The 22,835-nt window shown below is 38.4% G+C and overlaps 2 protein-coding genes across 5 annotated transcripts in view; one reads left to right on the top strand and one right to left on the bottom strand.

Moving 5' to 3' along the window:
• MRE11 (MRE11 homolog, double strand break repair nuclease) overlaps window positions 1–12,346 on the bottom strand; it is a 74,622-nt gene extending 62,276 nt beyond the window's left edge. Inside the window, exons 1-5 of one of the 3 annotated variants that reach the window (XM_043579927.1) lie at window positions 12,257–12,346; window positions 11,897–11,953; window positions 11,399–11,522; window positions 9,634–9,766; window positions 3,496–3,656 (exon numbers count right to left, since the gene is read on the bottom strand). In XM_043579927.1, coding sequence (XP_043435862.1) covers window positions 3,496–3,656; window positions 9,634–9,766; window positions 11,399–11,418 — 314 coding nt within the window. In that variant the 5' untranslated portion in view covers window positions 11,419–11,522; window positions 11,897–11,953; window positions 12,257–12,346. Of the gene's footprint in view, window positions 1–3,495; window positions 3,657–9,633; window positions 9,767–11,398; window positions 11,523–11,896; window positions 12,214–12,256 lie in introns of those variants that run through there. The other 2 variants (XM_043579929.1, XM_043579928.1) reach the window with 2 other exon arrangements.
• A 97-nt stretch (window positions 12,347–12,443) lies between these two features.
• ANKRD49 (ankyrin repeat domain 49) lies at window positions 12,444–18,017 on the top strand. 2 transcript variants are annotated; one of them, XM_043579924.1, is made up of 3 exons: window positions 12,444–12,555; window positions 15,451–15,805; window positions 16,996–18,017. In XM_043579924.1, exons 2-3 carry the CDS (start codon window positions 15,548–15,550, stop codon window positions 17,455–17,457), a joined length of 720 nt encoding a protein of 239 aa, XP_043435859.1. In that variant the 5' UTR covers window positions 12,444–12,555; window positions 15,451–15,547; the 3' UTR covers window positions 17,458–18,017. The 2 variants fall into 2 exon arrangements, with proteins under 2 accessions (XP_043435859.1, XP_043435861.1); XM_043579926.1 differs by lacking the exon at window positions 12,444–12,555 and adding an exon at window positions 13,039–13,245.
• Window positions 18,018–22,835: the final 4,818 nt, after the last annotated feature.

Here is a 22,835-nt window from a genome sequence, read left to right as displayed (position 1 = left end):
TTTCCTTCACCAATGTCTTATAGTTCAGTGTATAGCTCTTCTGCCTCCTTAATTAAATTTATTCCCAAGTATTTTACTCTTTTTTCTTTTCCTATTCTTCTTTTCTTAGTTTCTCTTTCTGATAGCTTATTGTTAGTATATAGAAATGCAATTGATTTCTGTCTACCGATTTTGTATCCTGGGCCTTTATTGAATTCATTTATTAGTTCTAATAGTTTTTTGGGGGAGTCTTTCACATTTTCTACATATAACATCATCATCTGCAATTAGAGACAACTTCACTTCCTTCTTTCTGATTTGGATATCTTTTATTTCTTTTTCTTGCCCAGCTGCTCAAGCTAAGACTTCTAATATGATGTTGAATAGGAATGGTGAGAGTGGGAATCTTTGCCTTATTCCAAATCTTACAAGAAAAGTTTTCAGCTTTTCACCACTGGGTATGATGTTAGCTATGGGTTGGGTCATATATGGCTTTTATTACATTGAGGTATGTTCCCTATATGCCCACTTTGTTGGGGGAGTTTTTAATCATAAAAGGATGCTAAATTTTGTCAAATGCTTTTTCTGCATTTATTGAGATGATCATATAATTTTCATCTCTCATTTTGTTAATGTGGCTTAATATACTTTAATATGTAATAGGGCTAGTCATTATTTAGCGGTTTTCTCTTTCAGATTTTCCCTACCTTTTGTCTATTTTTCTATGTGAACTAGTAAACTAGAAGGGGAAATTATTCAGAATGCAGCACAAAGAGATAAAGTAATGGGCAATATAACAAAAACAGTAAGAGATATAAATAATATTCAGAAAGAATAGGCAACAATGTTTGAAAACGTAATGGTTAAGAACTTCCTAAAATTACTGAAAAAAATAATTCTTAGATTGAAATGCATGAGGATACCCAAGCAAACAATTAGAACCAAACCCACAACTAAATATGTCCTAGTAAGACTGTGAAATGCTAAGGACAATGAGAAAATTTAATAGTTACGTGAGAATTTTCTTTCTGCCAGTTGCTATTCTAAGCAATTTTCTTATTAACTCCACTACTCCTCACAACAACTCTGTAAGATCATCACTATATAAAAGTAAGGCAAAGTAGAGCCAAGACATGAATTCACATGGTCTGGTACCAGAATCCATGCTTTTAATCACTATATTACACTGTTTTTCCAACAACTACAGTGATAGCAGACTTCTCAACAGCAACCAAAAAATAAGAGTTTACCACTCACTGACACTCAATGAAAAAACTACTGAAAACAGTACTTTAGAAAGAAGAAAATGGAATCCATAGGGAAAAAATGAAATGCAAGAAGCAACAATAGTGAGCAAAGAAACAGGTAAACACGTCTGCAAAGGTGAGGGGAGCAGTTTAAAAATAAGATGAGAGAAAGAAGAAAACACTAATGTTCTGGATCTGAATAGGAGACAGGTAAAGATACTGATCAGATTTCTAACAACGACATATGTTAAAAATCATAGGTACTTTTAAGAATCCAATTCTACACTCTGCCAAACTATCAACCCAGAGCAAAGTTAAATACAGCCATTTTCTCACATACAAAAATCTCTAAAAATTTACCTCCCAACATGAACTCATTTAAAAAAAATATAGATAGTTAGGGGTGTCTGGGTGGCTCAGTCGGCTGAGGGTCCAACTTCGGCTCAGGTCATGATTTCAGACTCATAAGTTCAAGCCCCGTGTTGGGCTCCGCGCTGATAACTCAGAGCCTGGAGCCTCCGGATTCTGTCTCCCTCTCTCTCTGCCCCTCCCCCACTTGCTTGCGCGCGCACACACTCTCTCTCAAAATAAACAAACATAATAAAAAGAGAAAGAAAAAATACAGATAGTTAAATAGATAAAAAACAAATCCAGATTGGTCCATGCATATGCATCTGTTTCTTAGCTCTGGGCACTGAGAGACCCTAGAAGCAGTGACAAGGTGACAGCAATGTGCAAGCCTAGCATCTAGGTTTGGGCTTTCAAATACCTTTTCCAAAGGACAGGACTCCTTGAAGAAATGGACGAGTCTAAAGCTAGGGAAGGGAAAATAATTCATCTGGAGCATCTTCTAATGCCAAAAAATAGGAACTGGAGGGGAAAATGAGGGCAAGTGAAAAGGAGAGAGGAGCCAATCTGAAAAAGTATCCAATGGCTAACCTTTGTACATATCATCTGAGCAACAAAACAGATTACAATTGCATTAAATTACAACACAAAGGGAAAAAATGAGTTCATACTGATATAGACAATTGAAGAAGTTCCTTCTGATAGCTGAGTCAATAAATTAACAAGTGGGGGACAAGGGACAAATCTTCCTTACAGAAGAATTTTAATTAATAAATGCAGAAAAACGTGGGAAAAGGAAAATCAGCATTAGAACACCACAGTTAAAATTGCTATAGGCAAGAGCCACTGACGAATGTTAAAATTAGTGGACAAACTTTAAGGCGACACAGAATAAATAGGTACACAGCCTCAAATATCTCCCCCAAAATACTTACTAATGACTACAGTAGTTTTAATATGCCCATCTCCTTTGATACTCTTTCCTCTCTACAGGAAGTGACACTTAAATCCCTCTGAGTGCGGGCTAGACTTAGCAACTCACTTCTAATGAAGAGTGGATGAAAAGGGAAAAATCCTAACTTGACAGCAGAGAAACCTGGCAGGCACCACCTTAACCAAGAGATTAAGGTTATCCTCACCAGTTATTAGCCAACTTGATAGCATGTACTCCAGATATGCTATGAGAGAGCACTTCACCTCTGTGGAATATTCTTTCCTGAAAACCCTTAATCCTGGTCTAATCACAAGAAAAACCCAAATTGAGGGACAATCTACAAAATGACTGACCAGTATACTTCAGAAGTACCATGGAAATGAAAGGTAAGAAAAGACGGAAAAGCTGGCACAGTGTGAGGAAACTGAGAGAACATTTCAACCACACGTAGTACGGTATCCTATGCAATGCTTAAGAAAAACCACGAGACTATCTTTACAACATGGGGTTCTAGGTGACTATCATCAGTCAGTCCCCAAAGTATGAATATTAAGGAAAAAGAATGATACTACATCGAAATTAAGTACTGTATTTGTCAACAAAAGTCTCCATAAAAAAAGTCAAAAGACAATTCACGGATTGGATAGAAAAAAATTCATGCTTAACAAAGGCTTAGCCTCTAGAATATATGAATAACTTCTGCAAATTGAATAGGAAAAGACAAAAATCCCAATTTTTAAAATGGGCAAAGGGTATGCACAGAGCAGGATACCAAAATGTACAACAGAAATTTAAGAAAATTCTCAGTCCCACTATTAATTAGGGAAATACAAATTAACACAATGACATACAGAAAATTCAAAGAATTACACTTACTATGAAAATAGCTCATAGTGAAGGTCAAATAGCTAATTGTTAATGTGTTTGTCTTTCACAGAAAATATTACACAAAAGAAAACATTCACTTAAGCATTTAAATATACTTACTTACTAAAACCAAAGTTGACTGACTGATCACTGAGAATTTCAAACTGTACAGGACGATCACCCATGCAATATTTTCTCAGTAACTCGAGGCAGGTATGTAATGTTTTTCTTGAGGGCTTATTTTCATGAAAAAGATCACCACCTAACAAAATAAAATCCACCTAATCAACAGAAAATAGTGTGAAAATTAGTATGTTTTATAGGGGAAGATGTTAAAACTATAGATTATAGAAGTAGAAAAAAATCTCATAAAAGATACTGATGTGTATGGAGATTCAAAATTTTGTATTTTATTTATTTAAAGAGCTTGCAGTCTGTTGATTACTTTGACTCCAACTTAGGTTCCTAGGTCACCTTCAAAAAAACCATCTTTGGGGTACCTGGGTAGCTCAGTTGGTCATCCAACTCTTGATCTTGGCTCAGGTCATGATCTCACAGTTTTCTGAGACTGAACTCCACATGGAGCTCTGCACTGACAGCATGGAACCTGCTTGGGATTCTTACTCTCCCTCTCTGCCCCTCCTTACCCCCCCCCACCCTCCCCACATGCACATGGGCTCTATCAAAGTAAGTAAACGTTAAAAAAAAAAAAAAGCCATCTTCAAATTATTACACCAAACCTCTAACTCATGCTACCCAGAGTAATCACTATCTTTTGTTATTCAAATTAAACATAAATTTAGAACTTTAATGGAACCTACGGACAAGATAGCCAATTCAATTTAGATTACTCATTCAATTCATTCAAAAATTATTTAGGGCTCATACAGGCACTGCCACCTAAGGAAACTGCAATCTACAGAACAGATGATGTCCAGGACTGACAACGTACAATTCCCTGTACTGGGCCCTGAGGATACAATGACGAATAAAATACAATTCCTTTCCTATGTTCAGAATCTAGTGGAAGAGACAAACGGCTATGCATCTGAACGTTAAGTCAGACTCAGACATGCACTAGAAGGAGTATGTAAACAAACCAGGAGCAGCAATGACACTACAGTTAATTCTAACTGAAGGGAAGAAGTCATCTGAGGACAATGCGTGCAGAAGGAAATGTGCCAAGGGGCCCCTAGGTGGTTCAGTCAGTTAAGTGTCCGACTTCAGCTCAGGTCACGATCTCATGGTCTGTGAGTTCGAGCCCCACATCGGGCTCTGTGCTGACAGCTCAGAGCCTGGAGCCCACTTCAGATTCTGTGTCTCTCTGCCCTTCCCCTGCTCATGCTTCTGTCTCTCTCTCTCTCTCTCTCTCAAAAGTAAAAAAACATTAAAAAAATTTTTTAAAAAAGTGCCAACATGGTAGCATTTAGGTTACCCTATTAAGAATAAATGAGACTTTAAGGAAGAGCATTCTAGAAACAAGAGAATAAAGAAATTATACAGAAAAAAGCCCAACACGCATGCTTTCAAGAAGTATATAATCTACCTAAAGAAACTTGATTAAGTTCTTAATTATACAAAAGAACCCAGATCACTTAGGCTACAGTAGTGAGGGGGAGAATACACCACTCCCGAAAGTGTCACTTTGGCACATGGACTGGAGCTAAAGGCAATTAAGACTTAGTAGACTCAGGAATAGCTTTTTTTAAACTTCCCCTAACTACCTCAAAGAACTGACTGGGGGCCTATACCAGGAAGAGAGCTATTATCAGAGAGAACTTTTTATATCAGAAAGACTTCTCTCTCTTTTTTTTAATTTTAGAGAGAGCCGGAGCGGTGGGGAGGGGCCGAGGGACAGAGAGAGAATCTTAAGCAGGCTCCATGCTCAGTGCAGAGCCTGACTCGCGGGGCTGGACATCACTGTGAGATCATGACCTGGGCCAAAAACCAGAGCCAGATGCTCAACAGACTGGGCCACCCAGGCACCCACACACAAGACTTCTCTACGTGGCATGACCAACATTTGCTCTTCCCATCTTCCCATGAATCATGTCCCTCCCTTGAAACCCCAGACCTCTACCTCCTTTCTCTTTAGCTCAGGATGGTATATAAGGCTCGATTACCTGACTGCTGGGGAGTCTCATATTTTTATGAGACTCCTATACATACAAAATTTGGTTTTCTCCTGTTAATGTGTCTTAGGTCAATTTAATTATTAGCCTGGCCAAAGAATCTAAAAGGAAAGAAGGAAAAAGTTTTCCATCTTAGAGTAGTCAGAGGAGCTTCAATAAAAATGTGGGACTTAAGCTAGGTCTTCAAAAATGAACACGATTTGAATAAAGGAAGAAAATCATCACAATCAACAGCATAGAGAAAAACAAAAGGAACACAGAAAACATTTCAGGCAGGAGGTGGAGTGGTTGTTTAAATGGTACAGTTTCACTTTTGCAAGAGGAAGAGTTCTGGAGATTGGTTACACAGCAACGTCAATGTACCTAATGCTGTTAAAGTCTACACTTAAAGACACTGAAGATGGCAAATTTTGTTAGGTGTATTTTACCACAAATAAAAAAATTTTTTTAATATTTTTAAAAGCTGGTGTCGGGGCGCCTGGGTGGCGCAGTCGGTTAAGCGTCCGACTTCAGCCAGGTCACGATCTCGCGGTCTGTGAGTTCGAGCCCCGCGCTGATGGCTCAGAGCCTGGAGCCTGTTTCCGATTCTGTGTCTCCCTCTCTCTCTGCCCCTCCACCGTTCATGCTCTGTCTCTCTCTGTCCCAAAAATAAATAAACGTTGAAAAAAAAAAAAAAAAAAGCTGGTGACTCCAGGCAACACTGAAAAAGGACACACCTTGCTTCTATGGTCTTCCTGCCACAAAGTGAATCCAGTCATGAGGCAATATCAGACGAATCCAACTGAGGAACACTCTACAAAGTAACTAGCCTATACTTTTCAAAAATGTCTGGGTCATGAAAGACAAAGGCTGACTGAGGAAATGTACCAGATTACAAGAAACTAAGGAGACATGACAACTAAATGCAAAATGTAACCCTGGGTAGGACCTGGACTCTGCCACCCTGCCCCCAGATTGCTGTTAACAGACATTACTGAGACAATCATCAACATCTTGAAGTTATCTAAGTATCGAATCGGTATTAATTTCCTGGGTTTGATAAGTGCACAGTGGTTACATATGCAATGACTCTCAAATGGTTCAGAAAAAGTGTGTGTGCGTGTGTGTGTGTGTAAAGAGACAGAATAAAGCAAATGGGGTAAGATGTAGGAAAATCTGGGTGAAAGGTAAGGAGTTCTTTGTATTATGCTTGCAATATTTCTGAGACTAATACTGTTAGAAGTTAAAAAAAAAAAAAAAAAGGGTTCCAAGGAATTAAGGAGTAGAAATAAGGCAAATTTGATGGCACAGACACACAAAGTAGGGCACTTAAAGTTAGGAAAAAATTAGATTTCAATAGTAAATACTTTGTTAAATACAAACTAAGGGAAAAAGTAAATAAAATACTAGCGTGGGGCTGCAGGAGGGGAGTGTTAAACTTAAGGGATGCAGGAAGGGAACTGAGAAAACAGAAGGGAAGCAAAAGACAAAGTAGAAGAAAGAAGCTTATGCCCAGGAAAAGAAGTATTTTAGTACTGGGGCGCCTGGGTGGCGCAGCCGGTTAAGCGTCCGACTTCAGCCAGGTCACGATCTCGCGGTCCGTGAGTTCGAGCCCCGTGTCAGGCTCTGGGCTGATGGCTCGGAGCCTGGAGCCTGTTTCCGATTCTGTGTCTCCCTCTCTCTCTGTCCCTCCCCCGTTCATGCTCTGTCTCTCTCTGTCCCAAAAATAAATAAAAACGTGGAAAAAAAAAATTAAAAAAAAAAAAAAAAAAGAAGTATTTTAGTACTAAAAGAAAAAACACAAGCTTTTCTGGCAGGAAACAGACATCCTTTGGCTATAAGTTTCCCTGACCTCAGGGAAAGAGGAAGTCATCTTAAAAGGAGATATTACTGGGGCACCTGGGTGGCTCAGTCGGTTAAGTGTCTGACTTCGGCTCAGGTCATGATCTTGCGGTCCGTGAGTTTGAGCCCCGCGTTGGGCTCTGTGCAGACAGCTCAGAACCTGGAGCCTGTTTCAGATTCTGTGTGTGTGTTTCTCTCTCTGGCCCTCCCCTGCTCATGCTCTGTCTCTCTCTCTCTGTCTCAGAAATAAATAAACGTTAAAAAAATTTAAAAAAAAAAAAGGAGATATTACTAGACATTCATTCATTAACAAATTTATTTACTACTTTTTTTAAATTTTATGTTTATTTCTGAGAGAGAGACGGAGAGAGCATGAGTGGGGGAGGGAAAGAGACAGAGGGAGACACAGAATCCGAAGCAGGCTCCGGGGTCTGAGCTGTCAGCAGAGCCTGACGTGGGGCTTGAACTCACAAACCGTGACATCATGACCTGAGCCGAAGTCGGATGCTTAACCAACTGAGGTGCCACTCATTAACAAATTTATTAAAAGCTACCTCTGCTTGCTAGATCCTTTCTAGATATTAAGACACAGCATGAATAAGCAGAAAAGATTTTTCCCTCTCATGGAGTTTACCTTCTAGTGGAGGAAGGTCAACAGTCAACAAGTAAACAATTCAATATATTATTTCAGATGGTGTGATGAAAAAAATAAACAGAATAATTGATAAGAGTGTTTGGAGATATCCGGGAAGACCTCTCCCAAAGGTAAAATGTGCTCCAAGCAGAGAGACCTGACGTGCAAAGGTCCCAGAGCAGAAATGCCAATGTGGATGGAGCACACTGAACAAGGCAGACAGTTGCAGAAGTCTCCCGGCAGAGGCCAGACCAACTTGAGCCTTGTAATTTGAATTTTATTTTAGATTCACTAGAAGGCCACTTGGAAGATTTTAAGCAGCAGAGTGGTACGATCTGATTTATGATTTTCAAAGTTCATTTTGGCTGCTATGCTGAACAGATGTAGGGAAAAAGAATGCAAACAGAAAGACCCATGGGAAGCTACTACAGCAAAATATGATAGAAGTTTGGGGCTAAATATATAGGCACAAAAACAACAGTTTCCATATACATTCGGGAGGAAGAACCAAAAGACTTGCAGATAAACTGAACACTGAGGAAAAGTCAAGGTTAGAGATACTAATTTGTAAATCATAAGCATTTATGTTTACTCCCCAGCTCTCTTCCGAAATGTCCAGCAGGACATCTCAACTGTCTACTGGAATATTGACCCGAATGTCTTATTGGAATCTCCCAACTCAAATGATCTAAATCAGAATTCATTACCTTCCCACATAAAGAAGTACCTCATCCTTATTTAGAACCTATTTCTATTACTGGTACCACCATTTGCCCAAACTTAACATACTCCAGTCACTGTCCCTTCCCTTTCCCACAACCCACCCCCGAAGTATTCAAATCCAATCTTTGAAATACCTCTGGCATTCACTTCCTTTTTTTCCATCCCTTGCCACTACTTTAAAAAAGCCTCAAACCGGTCTTCAATTCATGCTATACCCTGTTGCCCAAAGATTTTCCAATGGATTGGGCACAAACTCCTCAATCTGGCATTTGAAGCCTTCTTTGATGCAGCTCAACTCATGTCTTAGTCTTTCAGCATATTTTCTAATAAATGGCCTACAAATGAGCAAAACTGACTTGTTGTGCCCTTATCATACCTCTGATATTGTCTCACCTCGGTGCCCTTCTTCCTGGGAAACGTACATTCTCTATGCTCTTCACCCATCAAAAGCCTACCCATCCTTCAAAGCCCTAGTTAAATGCCATCTTGTTCATTAAACTGATCTTGCTATCCTCTATGTGATCTTTTCTATGTCTAAACTCCCAGGAAAGGCTGCTGATAATTTTCTTACGGTTCCTATCACATTAAGACCTTGCATCTGAGCATTATGGACATTTGTCTAAATCTTACATCCTGTTATGCTTTATGTTCTTAGAAAGCAGAAACTTTGTCATCTTTCCATTTCAAATAGAAACTGCCGCAGGATCCAGCACTCTGTAAACACCCCATAAATATTTGTAAACTTTTACAAACCTCTGACAAAAGTAGCTCCTACTTGATTTAAGGTGACAAGGCACTCAAATTCTGCTTTAGGCTTTTCGTATATTGACATTTAAGCAGGCAACGTAGGCACATGAGCCTGTAAAACCAACCTCCAACTTTAAGAAAGCAATGAGCCTATTGACTAAAAGAACATAGCAGAAACTGAAAAATGTAAACCCAACTCACTTCATTTTCCTGGGCAAGTCTTAAAATCTCATCAAATGTTACAAATGTGTCATTTCCTCTGACTGCATCCTTCTCCATAAATCCCAGATGAATATCTGTTGCAACTAAGATTTTAAATGTATTTTCATCGTCACTGTATTAAAAAAGAAACATTTCAATACAATAAGAGTATGCTCAAACCAATTAAAACCTAAATTTGTGACATAAATAAGAACAGTTATGTAGTAAAATCGCTTTTCTAGCCTCAAAACAGGTCTGAAAATGTAAAGCATCCAATAGATCTTTGACATTACATAGTCTGTCTACCACTAATTCAAAGAACATATGAATTTTAAAAAGGTTCTGTGACTCCTTCAAAAAAGTATAACCTTGTTACAACCAGTTTTATATACTCCTTTTTACCTTGGACCTGGGAGCCTGGTTGTTTTCGAATTCTATTCCAGAGTAAAAAAAAAACAAGAGGATTTGACCCCATATCTAAACCCGCTGTTTATCTATTTTGTACTCATCCAGAAAATCATACTTGACCGGTTCATTTAAAAAGCCCTTCTTTTATCCTCATAAGCTAGTAAGCTTACACTGCAGTCCCAGAAGACACTTGCTTGATTCTACTCTCTATACAAAGTTAGTGTTTCATTAACAAATTTGGCCAAGTAACAAAACAGAATTATTTACAAGTCCATTTAAATTTGGTGGTATTCAAAGGTACCACCTTTCATGTGAAGCAGCAACGTAGTAGTTATTACGGCTTTCCTAAATTTAATGTAACTTTTAACTCTTTTTAAAAAAGTACTTAGGGATTTATGATCTCATCTCAACTTTCACATGTAAAGAGGTAGGTATTTACCGTCTCTGAAAAATGAGAACACAAAACAGAGAAATTAAATGATTTATTGCACAACTAAGTGGAAGAAACAAGACTTAACCACTCAGGCTATTTTCATTAAACCACAAGGAACTTAAAAAAACTTCCACATATATCTCCAAAATTGAAATCTTCATATATGAGATTTTTCCAGAAAAGATTTCTCTCCAGAAACTTCAAAGATGATATATACGCACACAGTTTTAATTGCCACACACACAGGCTGATCAGAATATTTTCAAGATCACATTACCCTAGCAATTTATGTTACAAAATACATAGCGTTTTATGAAGTATTTTCATCTCTCATTTAAACATTTAAATTAATCTGAGAAAGGCAATTTTGTTCCAATTATATATATAAGATAAGGAAATTGAGGCAAGGTTCAGAGAACTGCTAATTTGCCCAAGGTCACACAGTATTAACCAAGGAACTGAAATTAGACACCAAATCTAATGCTTTTCCCACATAACTTCTGCTTCTTTTATTGATTTTCATTTTACTCAGATTCATTTCCAATTGATTCAATGCTAGAGCAATTTACTGTTTAAATAGGCTTGCACTGACTAGTTAAGACTTCCTCACAAAAGCTCAAAAATATTTATAGCTTCACTATTTTAAGACAAAACCTAAGAATATAAACTTATATACTAAAGTAATACACCAAATTACTGCAAGGCTTCAACCTATAGGTGAATATTATCTTTAAGTTAGTAAACATACAATAGTAATTTTTTTTTTAACATTCTAAATGTTTTTTGATCACTAACATTTCTGTTCATAGGCAAGCTCTTTATTTACTGCCAATTTATTAAATAAGTTTTCTTTTACGGCGATCTCAGTTGATGGGCTTTAGAAATCCAAAGCAACAAAAAAGATTCCAGAAGACAAGTGCTTACAGGGCATCTGCAGGACTCATTTCTACCGTCAGTCTAGGTCCTCTGGAACCAGTTTTTTCTCCAAGTACTCCTGGGTCGTGTGCTCAAATAAGTCAGAGAACTCACTCGATTTCAAATCCCAATACTAAAAGCAAAATTACATTATCATAAAATGCACATTCTTTTAAAAACAGACTACCAATTTTTGGAATCTCATTTTCATCTAAGGACCTACTACATTTTTACTTAAGAAACCAACAATAGAAACGGCACATCCCCAGTGCCATTCTAATTGCACCATTATGATTAAACTATGGGAAACTAATGTCCATCAAATGAATGCGCAAAAAGGGTCACATACAGCAGTTTTGGTTTAGCACACAAACAATTCTGGGTGCGCAGAAATGTTTAAACTACATGTGCAGCCTACCCTGGAGCATGGAGGTGACCCCATACTTTCTGCTGAAATACAAGGCTGTTTAAAGAAAAGGTCTAATTTATGAAAAGAGAAGGGCCCACCTTTAAAACGACTGTAAATAAAAAGAAACACGTGCTCCGCAGAAAAACGCCCGGCGCCTGCAAAGCAAGTGGAAATGGCCAAAATATTCGGGCAAGAGTGTATGCCACCGTGAAACCACCCCTCCCACGTCCGGCCTCCCGGTTCGGTCGAGATCCCAAGCCTCAACACACACACACCACCGGACTCTGAAACCAGAACCAGAACCTTCCAGGACTTAGCCGACCCGTCCCATTCTTTTCCAGAGTCAATCCACTCAGGGCTTCCTCCCCGGATCCCACAGAAATAGGCAGTACGTTTCTCAAATTATCCCACACCCTCACTCTTCCAAAGCCTCAACGGGCCCCCAGGGTGTCTTTTACCCGGGAAGAAGGAGCGAGCTTCCCGAGGAGAAAGGCAACAGCAACTCACGAGCGTCGGTCTCAGAACCCGCGGGGCCACTTACCTGAATTAGGCGGGAGAGAAACAGCAGCTCTTTCTCTCGCGATACCTCACTGATGACGTAGCACTCAGGTCTTCTCCGGCTCTCATTGGCTACCAAATGCCGTTAGGAGCCGGGAAAGTAGCGGCGAGGCCCCGCCCTCATGCGAGAGCCAATCCAGAGAAGCTGAGGGACGACCCCGGAAGCGAGGTTCGCGGCGGCGATTTTCCCTTCTTTAAGGTGGGTAGCTCTTGCTTGTCCCGGCCCGCGCTCCTTGGTCCCCTCGCGCCACCTAAAAACTAGTGGGCCCTTAGGGGCGGGTCACCTGTCGACCCCTGCTGAGCCCTGCTGAACGGGCTGCGTCGTGGGTCCTGGATAGGGCTGGAGCGGCTTCTCCACTCTTGGCTGTTTGGAAGGCCGCAGGCGCGACTCCGGGCCTGTGAAATGACCAATCGGTGCCAGAGGGCTTCCCCCTCACTCCCACTCCCCAGAGTTAGAGCATTCGGGCCCTTGTATTTATTCCCCCCATCCTTTATTTTCGCCTCTGGACCCTGGGTTCAACACATCTGTACTACTTTGTGCTCGTAGCAGTAAAATATAGTGTGTATATGTGTGTGTGTGTGTGTGTGTATATATATATATAGTGAAACTATTGTTTGCCCATATATATATATATATATATATATATATATATATATAGTGAAACTATTGAATTAGAAAATCTGACCTTTCAGTGCCATTAAAGGGTCCTTAGTCTAGGGCAGGTTGTTTTAATCTACCCGAAACTCAGCGCCTTCACCTGTAAAATGGGGTTTATGATACCATCTGTCACTGAGTTTTTTGTAAGGAGTTGACATGGTTTAGATCTCTGTCGAAATGTGTTCTTTAAAGAAACATGGGGTATGTTTCTTCCTGGTGGAATGTCGTCAAGTAAGAATCTTAATCGATTTTTTGGTTCTAGGTTTGACTCAATCTACCTAAAATTTAAAAATAAATTTTACACGTAACTTATTCTGTCTGAAGCAGTAAATTCAGAATTTACTTTAAAAAGGGGAGAGGGAGTTTTTATAGAAAGGAAAGGGGAGGATAAAATATGTGCTTTATTGTTTCTATATTTGCTATAATTAAGTGAACTTTATATTATTTCTCGGTTTCTATTAAGTGTTTAATGAATTGATGTATGATCATTTTTGTGTTGCAAGGGTCAGAGAATAGTTTGAGAGGAAAGAAAAAGATGAGAACTCCGATGGGAGTTCCTAAATACAAAATTCATAAATACAGAACAAACTGGTGGTTGCCAGAGGGGAGAGGGGAAGGGAGATAGACAAAATAGGTGAAAGGTTTGGGAGGTACAAACTACCAGTTATAGAAAAAATAAGTCAGAAATGAAAAGTACAGCATAGAGAATATAGTCAAGGAATATAGTGAGGAGTATAATCAATAGGTGAATATAGTCAGTAATAAAGGATACTGTGGTGAGCATTGAATAATGTATAGAGTTGTCGAATCACTGTGTCGTATACCTGAAGCTAATATAGCATTGTGTATCAACAATAGGTCAATAATAAAAAGTGAAAATTCCAAGAGAACTTGTAAAACACAAAGCAGTTCTGATGGGGCCTCCCAATAGACTGAAAAGCTGGGCAGGACTTGGAAATCCTTTAGTACGGTCATTACATTTTACAATGAAGTAACAGGACAAGAGAAGTTATTAGTTATGAGTGATAGATTGAAACTGGAATTTAGTACTCTTGGCTCTAGTAATAAAATCTAATGCCACATTAGGATTGAATACTATTTAACTGGTGAAATTAGAAAGAAATTAGTATCTTAAGGGTATGACTAACTCGGGAACTTCTCTCAATCCCTTCTGCATTCCACACAAAATCAAGTGATAGGGCTTTAATTAAATTTAATTCTACAAATATTTCTTAATGCCCTCTGTATAAGTAGGGCATAGAGATAAGTTAAATACAGACCCTATCCTTAAGCTTATTAACTTCTGAGGGACTAAAACAAGAACAGATTAGTGCTGAAACAAGGCAATATGTAGCACAGAAAAAGCTACCAGAGAGAGATCTCGTTTTGAGGTTCAGGAAAGACTTAATGAAAGAGATAACATCTGAGAAGAGCCTTGATAGACTGATTTCAGCAAATATAATTGGGAGGCAGAGACATGGTATTTTTAAGATATTTATTAGTCACATTTTTAAAAATTGGCTAAGCTTTAATAAGCTGTGTAACTCTTTAAGCTGATACTGGTTTATAAGTTAATATGGCAGCCTAGCTGAATAAATGTTACTTCCTTCAAGAAGCCTTCTCTAATCCTGTAGGACTGGGTTAATTATAACCCTCTTGTATACTCATTGTATTTGGACAAGGTCCTGCTACAGCACAGATCGTGCTGTTCTTACTGGTCATCCCCACTGACAATAAGCTTCATGAGGTTAAGACATGGGTCTTGTTCATTGTTGAATCCCAATATCCAGAGACTGGCACATACCAGGCATTCTATTCATATTTGTTGAATGGAGTGAGTGACAGCCAAAATTCAGTTCAAAACAAGAAGCCGACTGAGAACTATAGTTGTCTGTCAATGAATGGGACTCCTTTTTAAAGCAGTAAATTTTCCCAAGCCTGAAATTACCAAAGTAGAAACAGGATAATTATTATAGACATTACGATAAAGATACCTGCATTGATGAGAGATTTGAACAGATGCCCTTGAGGCTATTCCATCTCTAAGAATGCCTAAGTCTTTGAAGTAGTTTATTAGAAATTAAAAGTTTTTGTTTCTGCTTTGCGTCGTTTGTCTAGTCTATAAAAATCATGAACGTGCCTTTCTTTTAAATTATAATTTAGAAGCTTTAAGCATTTATCACTCAGTATAGTACAATAGTATCTAAACCAATAGATTCAGAAAAATATAACCATGGACTTAAAAAATAAGAAGTTTTAGACCATTGAAGATACAGATAACTGAAATCTCATTTCCAGCATTTAGAGAATGTAAAGTACCAATAAATCCAAAAAGTTCAGACAGGGTTTATTGGTATGTGTTTGCAAAACTTATCTATGCTATTGATAAACACTCAGTTACTGTTTTTCTAATAATTTTTATGTTTGTGTTTCCAGATCTTGATGGATAAAATAAAGCAGACATAATTCATCACTAGAAAGATTAATTATACGCTGGCATTTGAAATGCTTTGTATTTAGAATAACAGTAAAAATGGAAAAAGGGAAAGTAAATGATGATGGAAAACCAGATACAGAAAATTCCTTGGACTTTTCTGAACACTTTAACCAACTTGAATTGTTGGAAACGCATGGACACCTTATTCCCACTGGTACCCAAAGTCTCTGGGTAGGGAATTCTGACGAAGATGAGGAGCAAGATGAAAAAACTGAAGAGTGGTATCAATTGCAAGAAAAAAAAATGGAAAAAGATCCAAGCAAATTGCTTCTTTGGGCTGCTGAAAGAAATCGGGTAAAAAAACCAAAAAACCAAAACAAAAAACAGTTAAAGAGGAAATCATAATATAGTAGGAAAAGTATTGGATTTGGAGCCAGAAGACCTATCCCTGAACCTCTATTTGGTTTGTAACTTTGGGCAAATCCCACCATTTCTGAACCTCTATTTTCTTACCTGTAAAAGTGGCCATCATAATACCTGTATCTTTTATATAGGATTTTGAGGAGCATATGAGGAAATGTACATGAAAGTACATAGTAAGCCAGAAAGCATCCTATTCAGTATTATTTGGAAGTTTAAGGGGTAATTATAAAGATGGCAAGAAGTCACCTATATTTTTAAATCATTTCTATTAAGTCATTAAGATCATCCTAGAGACAACTATGGTTTAGAAAAGGGAGGATGGGAATTAACATGTTTTGAATACTAAATATACCATGTGCTTTTACTACATTATTTGATTTAATCCTCCTATATCCCTGCGAGATAATAATATTCCCTTTTACAGTTTAAGAAAATGAGTTTCAGGAATACTCATTTGCCCAGTGTTATCCAATCTATTCTTCCCACTCATCCACTTCTACCACATTTCACTAAGTTCCTCCATGTCTGTTAGTAAACTAACCAAAAAGGTCTTGTATTTTTGGATAACTTTTTAACCCAAGAGCACACTGCATCCCACCAGAGATCCAAAGACCAAGCTGAAAATCGCTTCCTGAAAATACATTTCTAAGGTTGTTTTAGTTTGAGCTCTTTAATCTCTAGATTTCTTGTAGCATTGTCTTCTGATAAAGAAGTTTATTTTTTAAAGTTTACGCACTGTGTATATTGGTGTGGTAATCCTGTCGAAGAATCAATCAATTATTATGTTTTCTTAACTAATGAAATATAAAGGATTAAACCCAATAGCCTGTATTATTCATCTAGGACTAAAGCTTTTACGCAATGAGCCTTAATTGGACCAGGAGTAAATGTATGTTTTGATATTCAGAGAATCACATTCTTAGACGCAAGAGCCTGGCTAACACTAACTGTTCATTCTTAAAAATCTGTTGCCCCCGAAAGAAATGTTAAATCATTTGTATTTTAAAGTCATCTGCTGACAAGGAAGTTTATGTTGAACTTCATCAAATCTAACACCACGAGATAGCTTAATTTTCTCCATTGACTGTTCTGGGTTTTTTAAGATGTCTTTTCCTCCTCAGCTTACTACGGTGCGGAGACTACTTTCTGAAAAGTCCACTCACGTGAACACTAGAGATGAAGATGAGTATACCCCTCTTCATCGAGCAGCCTACAGTGGACACTTAGATGTTGTGCGTGAGCTGATCGCACAAGGGGCAGATGTCCACGCGGTGACTGTGGATGGCTGGACACCCCTGCACAGTGCTTGTAAGTGGAATAATACCAGAGTAGCTTCTTTCTTACTCCAGCATGACGCAGATATTAACGCCCAAACAAAAGGCCTCTTGACCCCCTTACATCTTGCTGCCGGGAACAGAGACAGCAAAGATACCCTAGAACTCCTCCTGATGAACCGCTACATCAAACCAGGTCTGAAAAACAACTTGGAAGAGACCGCATTTGATATCGCCCGGAGGACAAGCATCTATCACTACCTCTTTGAAATTGTGGAAGGCTGCACAAATTCTTCACCTCAGTCATAACGGTTCTAATAATTTTCCAAGTACCAGTGCCTCCTTTGTGTGAGATATGAAATATCCCCATGATACAGAATTGACATCAAAAAGTTTCACTGCAGACATTCAGTGGTACACATTCGAACGCCCTTCCGAGTGAAAATGCCTACCGTTGATGTCAAAATGTGTTTGAAAGTTGTTTGGATGTATCTTTACTGATTTATGTGGAGTTTGTAATTTTTATCAGAAATAATTTTAACTTCTACTTAAAAACTTGTAACGGGTTGTACAGAAAACTAATGATATTTTTGGTGCTGATCCAAGAGAAGTGTATTTTTAAATACCCCCCCCTCCCGGATCTTTGTTGAGTATTTAGTATATTGACATGTATTTTTATAAGGTGAGCTAACTCAGAATTTAAAAATCTTAAATATACTGGTGCAGGTCAGCTGTCTTCTCGACATCACCATAGCCATTTGCTTTCATTTTAAATCATAAGAACTGACTTAGCAGTGACTTGAGTCGTCAGAAGTTTAAAAAAAAAAAAAAAAACAAAGCAGGAGAAAAGCTTAGATCTTCGTCTTTTAGAGCATAGACCATTTTCAGGAAAGTAGTTAGCTAAGTGTTTAGTCCATGAATGTTATATATACTGCCTCCGCTACCACAGCTCACACAATCCTGTGGACAGTCCTACCTCACCCTGGTCAACCTACACGATCCTTATTCCATTGGTGAGTCAGCATGACCTTTCAGACATGCACACAACTCTACCTTGGTCCAAGAGATCATAATATATCTGCTCTCCAACTGGTTTTACCTGCCTAATCCTGCTGTTTGGGGCACTGCTCAGATGGTCTCTCCAGTTCACAGGAAATAATTGATTTTCCAAGGCCCTCCTTTTATACAAGCCCTACAAAGGCAAAGAGACAAGGGACGAAGAATTCTAAGAGTGAAAGGATGATGATTATATTGGGGCTAGAACCACAAAGTGGCTAAGGCTTTAAAAAGCCACAGCATGGATAGCGACAAAAGCATAAATATAACTATTCAGAAAAAAAATAAAAATTTTGAGCAACAAAAATGGCACCATTTCTTTTCTTTTTTTTTTTTTTAACCAGTGTATCTCTTGGCTTAGATCCATAAAATATTTATTCACCCAGCCTACATTTATTTAATAACTATTCTCTCAGTCTTTCCTGCTAGAGCTTCTCGTTGGCTACCTAGCCCCTTTGTGACTGTTCCCAAAGGGTTTTCTCTTCACTTAACACCAGAACTGGCATGCTATGGGAAGGAAACTAAACCAATGGGGCCACAGTTATATATTCACTGAGGTTTCACAGTGCTCACAGTGAAATTTGTTGGCTTTGCTTTTATAAACCTTAAATATGCTTCTCCAGGGAGCTTTCTGACCCACAACCTGCCACAGTGAGGGGATTTAGAGTCTTTACACTATGGATGTAAAAGCATTCAGTTATTTCTATTCGTTGGCATCTATTATAACAAAAATCAAAACACCTCCATTTCTTGAAAAACCCCCGTTTTCAAAGGTTCCTTTCAGACGTGAGAGGTCTCCAACAAAAGAAAAAAGCACAAGGAATAAGAAAAGAAAAGAAACAACAGATTTGAGCAAAGACTGAAAGGCAATGAGATTCTGAGAGAAAATGTGTTACCAGAGTGTATCCAAGGGCTAAGAAGTTTAGAGTGACTTTTTTTCATTCTGTGTACAGCTTCTTGATGCCTGTCAAATGAGTCAATCTTTAAATTCAAACCTAGTTGTCCCCCCGTTTCAGGATGGGTCTTGTTCATGTTGAGCAAATGGAATAAAAACACAAAAACACCCATATTTGGTTCATAATCAATTATCCAATCAGCACTCGGGGACATCTAATACTCGCCATTATTAATTTAATGACATGGTGCCGTCTGCCAGTGAATCTCAGAGTAGCAGGATTTGTAGGATAGAAAATCTGCTTAATTAAATAAATAGAAAATCTACATGCAAACGACTACCTAATTTGCTTTTTTCCCCTTTCTTTTTCTACCATATGTTCAGCCTCTCATTTCTACTAGACGTACAGTGTTTAAAAATGAGGAAGACATCATTGGAGAGTTAATGTGAGTTGATAAGGAGCACTGTCTCCTGAGCAGTCACTGGAGTTCTGTTTTTAGACACAGCTGCCTTAAACGGAGGCAGTTCTTAGGAACCAACAAAACATAAAGAAACCAAGAAAATGAACCTGTCCTCCTTTAAAAAAGCAGGTGCCTGTAAGGTTTTCTCAAATCTCAATTTAGTAACTCATGAAGATGAACGTATCCTGATTGAAGGGACCAACTCTAAGACCAAGATATTGTATTGAGACCCGATACAAAAATCAGATCCTTCAGGGCACATACCAAATAAAAGCACTAGGGTTCAGATTTGCTTTCATGTGCTTTGGCATATTTTTAATTTGAAAATAGGCAACGCTTATCAAACAAATCAAAAGGGAGAAAAGGTATTAGGGTCTTCATCCATTCTTTTGATTTTATTATGCACCCTTGGACAATGAGGGGGCTTGGGGGTCCATCTAGAAAGGTAACTATATGTCAGTGTTCCTCACACTATTGACACTGGGCCCAAATAATTCTTTGTTGGGGGGAGGGCATCCTGTGAATTGTAGGATGTTAGGCAGTATTCTTGGCCTTGACTTAGTAGATTTCAGTGGTACCTCCCTCTCCCTCCTCCCAGTTGTGACCACTGGAAACGTGTCCAGACATTGCCAAATGTTCTTTGCTGTATGTCATCAAAAATCTCTAAGGCAGAAGATTTCATAATTTGGCTCACCTCAAAATTGTTTTATTAGCACACAATTGAATTTTACTTTGGTGTACATGTTTTCTTTATACTGTAAACATTCATCAGTATACGTTCAGAAATTAGATACTCATTGATTCTATTTTAAATTTTTAGTATTTTATCAATGAGATTATTTGAACACATTCAAATATTGGGATAAAACGTACAGTAAGATACAGAACACACTCTTCGATACTGAGTATCATTTGTAAGAACGGCCCACATCCAACTCCCAGCTTTGGCTTCTAAGAAACACTCCATAGTTCAGATGAGTCTATTTTAAGGAAATTCTAACTTCTGGGTATTAATGAATATAATAACCAAATCCTGATTTTTGATAGGTTGCACCATTACAACTGTAAATTTTTTATTGCATTGCCGAACAAAATGCTATTGGTTGATACACAGGCTTTTCACTTCTAGAAGGGATAAGAGAAGTCGACACTCTCTGTCAGAATATGAGGAGGGAGCTACCAGCTTCCAAGTGTAAACAACTGGAGAAATAGCAGATAATCTCTTAATGTCATTACAGATCTAAAATTTTTGTTTAGGGCACCTGCATGGCTCAGTCAGTTCAACATCCGACTTCAGATCGGGTCATGATCTCAGTGTTCGTGGGTTTGAGTCTCGCATCAGACTCTGGGCTGACAGCTCATAGCCTACAGCCTGTTTTGGATTCTGTGTCTCCCTCTCTCTCTGCCCCTCATCTGCTCATGCTCTGTCTCTCTCTCTCTCTCTCTCAAAAATAAACATTGAAAAAAAATTTTTAAATAAAATAAAAATTGTGTTACTTAAATTTAAAAATAATATGGTATAGTTTTTTGGCAATTCCTGTCATCTTAAAAATTAATTCCAAGATGAAATATATCAAAATCAATGTAAAAGAAACCCCACATCTGATCATCATCCTTCCCCAGTCATCTTTTATGTAATGCACAAGTGAAATGGTCTCATCTGGTCTTGTTTATAAAAGTTCTTACATGTCCAAGATGTGATACACTAGACCATTGTGATAATATTAATAGCTAATATGCTGTATGTAGATGCTCATTAACTTTATGTCATAAGCTCCATGATAACCTTTTGAGATAGATGCCATTGTACAAGAGAAGAAATTGGGCTTATGGAGGTTAAGTAAATTATCCATTGTCATGAACTACGTTTTCACAAAGCTCACATTCAAATACAGTTTTTTATGTAGTCCTTGAACGTTAATATCCATGTACCACCAATTTGTCTATCAAATAATCATAACAAAAATTCCATTTTCTTTAAAATTATTTTACGAGCTGATTTATGGTAGCGTTTGGGGACACAAAAATTGCCCTTATTAGGATCAAATGGCATTTTATGTCATAGAACATAAATAAACAAAAGTTCCTAAATCATAAGAGCCAAAGCAATTTTTTTTTAATTTTTTTTAACGTTTCTTTATTTTTGAGACAGAGAGAGACAGAGCATGAACAGGGGAGGGGCAGAGAGAGAGGGAGACACAGAATCTGAAACAGACTCCAGGCTCCAAGCTGTCAGCACAGAGCCCGACGCGGGGCTCAAACTCACGGACCGTGAGATGGGAGGCTTAACCGACCAAGCCACCCAGGCGCCCCCAAAGCAATTTTTTAAAAGAACAACAGATTAGGGGCGCCTGGGTGGCGCAGTCGGTTAAGCGTCCGACTTCAGCCAGGTCACCATCTCGCGGTCCGTGAGTTCCAGCCCCGCGTCGGGCTCTGGGCTGATGGCTCGGAGCCTGGAGCCTGTTTCTGATTCTGTGTCTCCCTCTCTCTCTGCCCCTCCCCTGTTCATGCTCTGTCTCTCTCTGTCCCCAAAATAAATAAACGTTGAAAAAAAAAAAGAATTAAAAAAAAAAAGAACAACAGATTAATATACAATCTATGAAATGGCAACATCAAGACTGTGATATTGAATAGACATGTAAATCAATAGAACAAAAACTCTAGAAACAGATCCAGATATAAATGGTCAATTGATTTTTTACAAAGGTGTCAAGGATTCCAGTGGAAAATTCTCTTAAAGAAATAGTGCTGGAGTGCCTAGGTGGCTCAGTTGGTTAAGCATCCAACTTTGGTTCAGGTCATGATCTCACGGTTTGTGGGCTCGAGCCCTGCATCGGGCTCTGTGCAGACAGCTCAGAGCCTGGAGCCTGCTTCAAATTCTGTGTCTCCCTCTCTCTCTGCCCCTCCCCTGCTCACGCTCTGTCTCTGTCTTCGTTTCTCTCTCTCAAAAATAAACATTAGAAAACAATAAGAAAGAAAGAAAGAAAGAAAGAAAGAAAGAAAGAAAGAAAGAAAGAAAGAAAGTGCTTTGTGGAGCACCTGCTAGCTCAGTTGGAAAAGCATGAGACTCTTGATCTCTAGGTTGTGAGTTCGAGCCCCATGTTGTGTTAAAGTTTAAAAAAAAAAGAAGAAGAAGAAGAAAGAGAAAAAAGAAAAGAAAAGAAAAGAAATAGTGCTGTGTTCCAATTGAATATCCATTTGGGGAAAAAATTAACACATTTAGGGACAGCAGAACAGTGGTTGCCTGGCAACAGAGACAGAAGTTGGACTGCAAA

This window comes from Prionailurus bengalensis, chromosome D1 (assembly GCF_016509475.1).
Source record: "Prionailurus bengalensis isolate Pbe53 chromosome D1, Fcat_Pben_1.1_paternal_pri, whole genome shotgun sequence".
In the NCBI taxonomy this organism is placed as follows: Eukaryota; Metazoa; Chordata; class Mammalia; order Carnivora; family Felidae; genus Prionailurus; species Prionailurus bengalensis.
The sequence above is the reverse complement of the archived record's forward strand: the minus strand, read 5'-3'. Positions and strand labels throughout refer to the sequence as shown.